The 9774-nt window shown below is 38.8% G+C and overlaps 1 protein-coding gene across 1 annotated transcript; it reads right to left on the bottom strand.

Annotated features, from left to right (window-relative positions):
• Positions 1-204: 204 nt before the first annotated feature.
• Positions 205-8304, bottom strand: dnajb4 (DnaJ heat shock protein family (Hsp40) member B4). Its single transcript, XM_084732734.1, has 3 exons — positions 7791-8304; positions 5616-6196; positions 205-1077 (listed from the first exon to the last, which is right to left on the bottom strand). Exons 1-3 carry the CDS (start codon positions 7999-8001, stop codon positions 847-849), a joined length of 1023 nt encoding a protein of 340 aa, XP_084588860.1. The 5' UTR covers positions 8002-8304; the 3' UTR covers positions 205-846.
• Positions 8305-9774: the final 1470 nt, after the last annotated feature.

The raw sequence follows: 9774 nt of genomic DNA, 5'->3' as shown, positions 1-9774 counted from the left end.
CACCAGAATGCAGGAAACAAGTAATCTGAGATTTTTGCACTTGAAATCCTTCCTGTGTTTGAAGTCTCAAGACACTGACTGCGGATAAGAACCTCATTCAACCAATCAAATCAAATAATGAGTGATTATTATTAATATGTTGTTTATCTCATGGAGGAGAATTCATCAGATGTATCCCCATAACTGAAAAAGCTCAAGATCACCTCTTGTGGAAATATTTATTTTAAAATTCAAGTTCAGTATCTTCACATGTCAGTTTCTAAAATGCACACATGACGATCCAGTTGAATTCATTCAAAAACTTTACTCTTCAATAGCCTGTACACAAATCTTAAGATTTCAGCCTCTCAATTGAGGTTCTGTCTCTTCATAACAAAATAAACATGAATGACAGTTAAAAAATGTCAGTAATAAAGCCTGTCAGATCTAATTGAGAGCAAGAAAATGTACTGTACTGGCACTGCAAATTCTTCCCAGGATCACTGGGATTATTTTGGCAACTGTAGACTCATTCACTACCAAATATTTCCAACAAACAAAAAGATAAAGTGATTGTGGCACAGACGTAAAATGTGTAGCTTTCAGTTATCAACAACCCAGACAGTCTTTCACCTGCACTTATCAGCCTGGCAGCATGCATGGTATTTATAAAAAAACACCACATAGCTCAAAAATAGAAATTGCACATTCATCAGTAGGAGGTCCATCTGTGAACTGTCAAAACTGTCCTTGTGAGTGTGTCTGTGTGTGTGTGTGTGTGTGTGTGTGTGTGTGTGTGTGTGTGTGTGTGTCTGTGAGTGTTTGGTAACGAGGGTGAGCACTGTCAGGCGGTCGTCCTTCGTCCTCCTAGGTAGGTAAATGCCGTTTGAGGACATCCTTGGCGTTGCCGGGCAACGAGTCAGGAAAGTTAACATCAAACTCCACCACGAGATCCCCTCTCTGCTCGGGGTTTTTGGGGAAGGGGAGACCCTGCCCCGCAACAGTCTTTCTCATGCCAGGCTTGATGACGTCCGTGATCTTCATGTTGCACGTCTTCCCGTCTATCGTCGACACGGTAACTGAGCATCCACACAAGGACTGAGAAGACAAAAATGTGGAAGTGAGAGTGAGAAACAGGAGAACAGCAACCCACACACAATCTACTGTAGACGAAAATAACACATTAATCTGTTCACTGGCTTGGATTTAATTTACACGTATAAACTAGTGCGGATAATGTAGTTCAAATTAATATATTAGGATGCGTTCTGATATCAATATACTAGATAATAGCAATGTATAAAAATCATCTGTACAATGATTACAGGTGCACAATAATATTGACACAACAAGGCCTTAGAATTAAATATTGTCTGGTTTTTGGCTGATGTGAGAGGCCAATAAAATGACACCCACAACGAAGGGCCACTTACATCTTACAGCTTATGGGAGGGCAATATTTTGATTGCAGTTTGTCCTCATTACATGACCTTTTACTACGAGCCAAGAGAAGTAGGAAACAGATTTTGTTGGCCCTGGTTTCTACATCACTTTATGCTGTTTACAAAGTTCAGATGGTGGGTCAGCTCAGTTTATGTCAGTTCTTAATGTTAAATGCCCTCTGCTCCAGCTGGTCGTTCATTTGGAAAGACCTTTAAACCAAACCACATTTTTAAAACAGGTGTTTTACAGCAAGGCCATATTTTTTCACAGTAAAACCTTTAGTTAGGGCATTACTAAGACTCTTTTCTGCTTTGCTTTGATTCATAGGCACACTTGGTTTACCAGAGAAGTACACTACACATTGCTGTGCTCATTTTCACCCCAAGACAGGAAAGTGATGTATGTGGTTCGTACCACTAGATATGAAGCGAAATCATATTCCTTCAACACTACAAATTTAGAGCATCACAATAAGAGTAGGCATAATAATATGTTAACTCGACTACAGTGCACACTTGATGATATTATGGTGAAAAAGGTCTATATCCTGCACACCTTACATACTTTATACATAAATGATTTGTACTTGGCAAAGCAGGTAATACAACTGACAAGTAAGAGTGACAAGAGGGTGGAGAAGAAGTTAGGATAGCAATATGGGGCGCTACTAATATAAGGTGTTTGCATCAGTTTCATTTGCATAATAGTCTAGAAATGAATGAAACCTTTTCAAAGAGCACTGAACTGTGCATCTGAATTTCTCTCGCTGAGAACAGACTGTCATGACCTCACGAGTCCAGTGTGAGCGAGATGGAGGGGTGAGAGATTACCAGCTAAAAAGAACAAGACTGAGATTGTCATTAGATCTGATTGATGTCTGGAGACCCCGCTGTTGCTAGGGACAACCCCAAATGGTGTAATAACAGGATCTGGATGAGTCTTTCTTTCACATATGTAGGAGAATGTGTTAAAAATTTCCAACAGAATGTGCTTCCCTAAAAATAATTAAATTGATATTCAAATCAGGTGACTACCCTCCATTACCGTGTATTACATGAAGCCAAAATCGTCAGTGTGCAACTCATTTCTTTTGTTCATTTTTTTAACTAACAATTTGGTTGTTAAATCATTTGACAACAGATTTTGTTGTACAATTACAGGAAATGATTATCATGATACATTTCAGCTAACAGTTGATAAATGACAGCATTGAATTATTGCCCAGCTCTACTATAACACATTTCCACACTCTTAATGTTGGAATGCAAAAATCCATTGGCAGGTAGTGCCAGACACTATTGGCAGATGTACAGTGCCAGCCTGACCAATACCGGATTCTTTAAGCCAATACTGACATCTATATTTGATCATTTTAAAAATATTAGAAGAAGAAAGAATCACAAAAATCCCTGTTCTATAAGAATCAAGACACTTGTGCGGCTGGTTGCAGTTTTGAATTGTAATTTATTTTGTTGCCAACTCATATGTCGACACTTAGAGCTGGGCGACATGGCTGAAAAATGTATTATGTTCAACAATAATTCTTGTTAATTTGTTAAGACTTATTTTGTCATACTGTATTGTTGTGTACTCCAAAGGGTGGAAGAAGCCAAGGTGATAAAATAAGTTTGTTGTATTGACCTTTTTTTTTATGAATAATGTCCATACTATCAGCAGTCACTTTCTCACTCCTGTTTCTCTCTCACTTTCTGTTGTTGTGTCGCATGTTAATGGTGCAACTGAACAACACACCTGTTGAATGATTTCCTGTTTGTGTGTCGGTGTTATGTTCTTTTATCAAGAGATATGACAGGCTGTTAATGAACCAGGGTGTGTGGGGGTTATGTGCAAGGGGTTTTTCATTACACTATGATGATAATTGTGATATTTAAAAAATTAAATATTGATATCATGAGATCATATTACTGATAGACATGATAATATTGTGTAAATAATTCAGCGCCTCTTAAACATACTTTATGCTCTTAAATCATTTCCTGTGTTTTTTGGTTTTTTTTCCAAAAAAAAGTTAACTTGCCAGTGTGGAAGTTTTTGGATTCCAGGAAGGAGACAAGACACACAATAAATAAAGTTAAGATGAATTTGACTGACTGCATAATATTTTCTAAAACTGTCAATAGATATTGTGATAATAAAGTTATAAATTCTTTTGGCAATGATGATTGTGATATCGGGATTTAATGCAACTAAGTGAAATTATAGAATTTTCTATTGAAAAAAACTCTTATTGCTATTGTTTTGTCGATTGCTTATACATACATTATTGTTATATCGCCCAATGAACACTATTATCTGCGATAACTTGATATTGGTCGATATATCATTGTGGCAGAGGTAAACGTGTTCACGTTGCTCTAATTCTTGAAGAATGACTTCCTAAGCTGATCCACCAAAACTGCCTTCTAAATTGTTCTTAAGAGTTCCTCAGCTATATATCAGAAGTGGGACCAAGTCATTGCTTTGCAAGTCACAAGTAAGTGTCACATCTTTGCACTCAAGTCCCAAGTCAAGACAGGTAAGTCCTAAGTTCTAAACTTTGACTTTGAAGTCCTAAACAAGTCATAATGTAACTGTGAGTTGCAACCTCATTCTTTCACAAAGTTATTTAGCTATTAAGCTAACCATAGCTAAATATTAGTTAAACTTTAGTACGCTAAGCATTAATTTGCTAGCTATGTTACTGTAAGTCTCAACTTACCATTTTTTGTGTAACTTCAATTTTTGAACAAAGTTGGAAGTTGTTGTGCTTTTCAATCAGCACAATATGCATACTGTATTTTTTTTTCTGGCCACCACATATTGTTTGTATGTCACAAAATCAACTTTGGTACGATAAGCTTTTCATGGTTGTCTCCTGCTCCTGATGGCTTAAACAGAGTAGATCTGGGAAAATTTCCAACTTGCTGAGAATGAGTAGCATTCACATTGATTCAGGAGAGGAATGGATTTGTGGATTCACACTTTCTAAAGAATATACTCTTTCGTCTTTGAGTTTGGGGGAAGTTGTCAAGTATTTTCAAGTGATAAGGATCCAGGTGAAGTGAAGTCATTGATGTGAAAGTCCAAGTCGAGCTGCAAGGCTTTTTTGATTTTGTTAAGTCTGAAGTCATCAAATTTGTGACTTGAGTCTCACTTGAGTACAAGTCATGTTGCTCTAGTCCACAACTCTGCTATATATAACCTTGAAGCTTGTGCTACTTGGTAGACAGTCAACCTTGAATTGGGCGTACTGTACCATTAGTCCAAACATGTTTCTGCTTGGACTTGATCCCAATCCATCACAGTACTTGCTGTATTTTTATTTACAGACCTACACAAGACCATAGATATTTGAACACTGATCAAATTACTCTACTACTTCGTAAGTTATGGTTAATTTAATAGTTGTTCTAGAGCTTTCAACCAGTATAGACCACAACAACAGTCTTCATGAGTGGATGGTGTTTGCTCAGCTGTCATGGAGACGACTCAGCTGTCATCAGGTGATAACAGCTGGTTGTAATGTCTCTATTCACAGTTTGTCTTTAGTGGTGGATGTAATCCTAGAACTTTCTCTTGTCTTTTTTTTTCCTTCTTAGACTGTGAGATGCAGTGGAAAGATCTGGCAAAAAGCTAGCGGTCAAGAGGTCCTTGAGTGAAGATTATTCTAAGAATGACCTTTCATGCTATTTGATTATAGTCTGTCTCTAATTGACCAACACTTTTCAATTTAGCTGTGTGATTGGAGACATTAAATGTGATTAAAAGTTGATTTAAAATATGAGATGACGCGCTGAGAACTATTTCTGAGAGTAGGAGGAACCATATAAGTACATCTTTTCACTGTGTGAGCGTGGGTGGGCGCCGCCTCCCTGCCCTCCCTGTGATACAGCTCCTATTTCTCAATGTTGATGATCTAGATTACATAAGTGCTCAGCCAAAGTGTGTATGTAGTTCAGTACGATATTCATTCAGTATGCCTGTACTTTCCCGGGAAAACAACTGTTGAGGCAGACTACCTATAGCTTATTGATTGTGACCAGGCTTTTTGGAGCACCTGAGCTTTAAAGCAGCACTCTAAACTAAATGCGAGCTTGTTCTGACTCTGCCTTGTGTGTGACTAATCCATCTATCAGACTCTATTAATACTGATACACTCAGTCAAAGTGGTGCTAAAATAGAAAACACCTCACCTGTCGTAAGCTCACACGCACAGGATAGACAATGTTCGAGCCCTCCCGTCTAAAGTGAGGGTGAGGCTTGTCCTTGATGACGAAAACAATGTCAGCAGGAATGGTATTGGGCGACTCATCTCCCTCTCGCGGGAACGTGATCTTGGTTCCCTCCTTCCAGCCCCGCTTGATCTCGATAGTGAGAATCTTATCCTCATTGCGCATGGTCCTGCCATCTGGATTTAGCCTTTTGCGAGAGATTTTCATCCTCTTGGTGCAGCCGTGGAAGACCTCCTCCAGGGAGACCCTCAGTTCGTGGATGATGGCCGGGTCCTGCTTCCGGCGCTGCTGCCCTCCGAGGCCAACGTGGCCGTCCCGAGGGAATCCGTTTAGGTTGAAGCTGGTGAAGGAGCCAAACGGGTCGTTTCCGTCCACCTCCATGTCCTCGTCATCTCGGCCGTTGGCTTTACGCCCGAAGAAGATCTCAAAGGGGTTTGAACCTCCAAAGAAAGTGGCAAAGGTGGCATGAGGGTCCCCATGGAAGGTGTAGGTGAAGGTGCTGCCTTGTCCATCAGCAGTGGGTCCATTTCCTCCCTTGAGTCCTGATGGACAATATAAACGCTTCATCAGTCATCCAAGCATTGATACTCAGCAGTGGAGAAATTTTATTTTGATAACACCATCCAATCCACAGATCGGGTATTGGCCATGAAATGATTAGTCTGCATTAAATACAGTTTATTAGAGACTTTGGCCAGTCTAGACAAACCTATAGTAGTTAGGTTGATAGTTGATTGTTGAGGCTCATTCCCAAACAACCTAGGAATGAGACTCAACAATCAACCATCTTTCTCTAATCACTCACCGCACCTTTAATCGATTTTATCATTTTATCGATTTTTATTTTGCATACCAAACATTAACTAATTTATTCGTTGGAGCCCTACAGTTTATTTGTCAATGTCATCTTAAAAATTCTGTTTTTTCTTAGATTAATTCAGTCACAACAGCCTGCAACCTCAGTATTTAGCACAACAGCAACCCTTTACATCACATCATGTTGCCTTTCATTAAACATGATCCCAATAACAAAGTGTGTAGGAGAACCTACGGTGGCTGCAATACTTGCGGACAATGTTAAAGTCCATATTTAAAGCTAGTTTTTGCTTTAGTCGTACTGTAAAAACATGACGATGCAACATGGCTGACTCCGTGGAGGAGGATCCGCCCCCTCTATAGTTAAAATTGGCTCATTCTAAGGTAACAAAAACACAACTATTCTTATTTACAGGTGATTATATAAGCTTAAATGTTTTCTGCCATGTTCTGCTAATAAATCCCATACTGGACCTTTAAAGAACAATCTGGAATTTCAGTCTTTGGTGGACGAATTCAGAGATCTTCCATTTTTTAGATATTCCAGTAGTTAATTTACTACTTACTACTTAATCAACTCTAATAGGCTTGTCTAAGGTAATGTTGAAGAACTTGCGTTTCATCACCAAAGCACACATATGTTGCATGGCTTGAGTGAGTCTTTCAAGGAGCCATATTGAGCACATTTCCAGGTTAATGCTTTGATTCTCGGGCTCTGCTAGCATACATTTGCATGCTTTACTGGTGGAAAAACAGCTTGTTCCAGGTTATATGGCCCTTTCTGTTTGTTACAGTAAATGGTAAATTAATCAAAATCATAAAATGCAAGCAATATCTCAATTCTTGGTATATGCAGAGATGAGCTTTTCTCACATCAAACATGCTTCCCACCCATCACCATCTGGACTACAAATTAAACCACTATATTCAGATACAACATAGTAGGTACATCATACTGTACATAAAGGCGTTTACATGATTAAAATACTATTTTTACTATTACAACACCTACATTTTAATGGAAATCTGTGTTGGAAATGGTGACAGGCTTTTTATTATTAGAGGCTTATAACTGCAGACACACAGCAGTGTCATAGCTAATCCTTACAATAGCCTAAAATGCACAGAACTGTGCTGCTATAATGTGCTGAACAGCTGTTTTCTGGGCCTGGTGGTTGCAGTGAGCGACTTGAATTAACGCCAGCTGTTTTACATCCATAAAGGCTTTATAACGTGCTTATAACGGTATACTGGAGGTGAATTGAGAGCCATCACAGAGGGGTGAGAATGTAATTCAGTGCAATCATAAAAACACATTACCTTCCTCTCCATACTGGTCATAAACTTCTCTTTTCTTCGGATCACTGAGGACTTCATATGCTTCGGCGATTTCCTTGAATTTCTCCTCGGCGGCTGCAGACTTGTTTTTGTCCGGGTGCCATTTCAGCGCTTGTTTTCTGTAAGCTTTCTTTATATCCTCCTCTGTGGCTCCTTTAGAGATGCCCAACGTTTTATAGTAATCTTTGCCCATCTTTCACGTATATCCCCGACAGTGAATAATGAAGTAAGATGTTGAATAGCCCTCGGAGCAGAGCTGGCAGCGGGTCTGGTCGTCGGATGGTGGTCAGTATGTATCAGCCTCAGTGTGGAGTGACAGACAGTAAGAAGAAGCCACAGACAGACACACAGTCCGGGATGAAAACCATTTAGAGGCGGTTAGTCAACGCCGTGGACCCCGTGCTATTTATCCGGGACTGGATGACCCTCTTTAAATAGACACAGCAGCAGCTCTCCTCTCTCTCCTGCATCCACAGCGCCAACGTCAAGTTCAACACGAGAAATGAATCTGGATCCGGTGTGTGTGCGTGTGTGTGTGTGTGTGTGTGTGTGTCAGCTGAGCTTTCAGGATGAGCTGCTGGGGGAATAAATAAATAAAGTAATAAATAAATGTTCTTGAAGGTAGTATGTGGCTCATTCCGGTGAGTAATATTTAGAATATGGGTAATATTAGAATGATCATCAGTGATGCTCATGGCCGGATCAACCTTCTGCGGGGGTACTGGGGCAAAAATTAGCCACTGGGCCCCTATTAATACATTTTTGCATTGGGTTCTTTTTTGTGGGGCGCTTGTCTCAGAAACTCCATTATGTCAGATATTTTCAGAGATTTTAAAGATGCTCAGTTTACTGCCATAGGGAAGTAAAGAGAAGAGACGTTTCTTCTTTTGAAAATAGTTTGCAATTAATTTAATAAAAAACTTTATTAATTTTAAAATGTATATATATTAAAGATGTAATCAAAACAGTAATCAAGAAATCCTTGACAATGTAACTTTTTCATTTTTCAAATGCAATCTGGGCTGATTTTAGTAACTTATTTTTTGCAAGATGATTATGTAATCCAGATGACAAGTAATCTGTTACTACCAATCCCTGACATCATGCATATATAATTGACCAAATGGCAATCTCCAGGGATGAAAAATTAAACCAGGACAAAAGTGGCAAAAACTGCAGTTCCTCGAATGGCCACTTGAGGCTGGTGCCAAAACTGAGTCGATCCCCACAGACGACTATATTAAAATGCTCAACTCTCCAGCAGATGTTTACAGCCTGGTGCAAAAAACAATTTTGGTCTGGGAGGTAATTTTCCCATCCATGGCAACTGTGTAGGGGTTGAATTCTATAATTCACCCATTTAAATTATATTAAGTCTTAAGTTATGGATAATACCTCAAACTGCAAACACTTTCAGTGATGACTCTTTCAGTTATGAATGCTGGTCCCTGAAGGTTTCACATTTGTGAAACTTGCCCAGAGCTGAGAAAATCTATTTAATGGACCTGTGTGTAGAAGTAAGTAGCAAATACGTTGCCTCACCCTCCCCTTCCAAGCATGTGGGAGAACTTAGAGTTAAAGTAATTTTTGTTTAAATTGATTAAAATCATAAAGTTTTCAGTGTCTAACAGCAGCTGCTGTAGTAGATGTTGATTTGTCTCAGAATATGGAAAAGTCAACTCCAGAAACACGCTTCTTTTTTCAGAAAGGCAGATGAAAGAAATGCTGAATTTGAGATTGTATAAATGAATAAATAAACCTGTGAAGTATCTAATATATCATATGAGAATATCACAGATGAAATGTTCATATGTGAGAAGCTGATTTACATATGATAAACATGTAAATTGTGCTTCATATTTGATTCTTTATTTTTCCAAATAAATTAAAAAGGCAAATGTTTACAACTATCATTTTTGTATATGTCTATCTTTGCATGTACTGGTCCATTGTATTTATATATACA

This window comes from Lutjanus erythropterus, chromosome 12 (assembly GCF_056507025.1).
Source record: "Lutjanus erythropterus isolate fLutEry1 chromosome 12, fLutEry1.hap2, whole genome shotgun sequence".
Classification (NCBI taxonomy): Eukaryota; Metazoa; Chordata; class Actinopteri; order Lutjaniformes; family Lutjanidae; genus Lutjanus; species Lutjanus erythropterus.
The sequence above is the reverse complement of the archived record's forward strand: the minus strand, read 5'-3'. Positions and strand labels throughout refer to the sequence as shown.

What these genes read in the sequence shown, in the direction of transcription:
- dnajb4 (XM_084732734.1), bottom strand. Translation starts at nt 8,001, where the DNA reads ATGGGCAAAGATTACTATAAAACGTTGGGCATCTCTAAAGGAGCCACA. An exon ending in TGACCAGTATGGAGAGGAAG is followed by an intron (nt 6,197 to 7,790) that starts GTAATGTGTTTT and finishes ATTGTCCATCAG; the next exon opens with GACTCAAGGGAGGAAATGGA. An exon ending in TGCGTGTGAGCTTACGACAG is followed by an intron (nt 1,078 to 5,615) that starts GTGAGGTGTTTT and finishes TTGTCTTCTCAG; the next exon opens with TCCTTGTGTGGATGCTCAGT.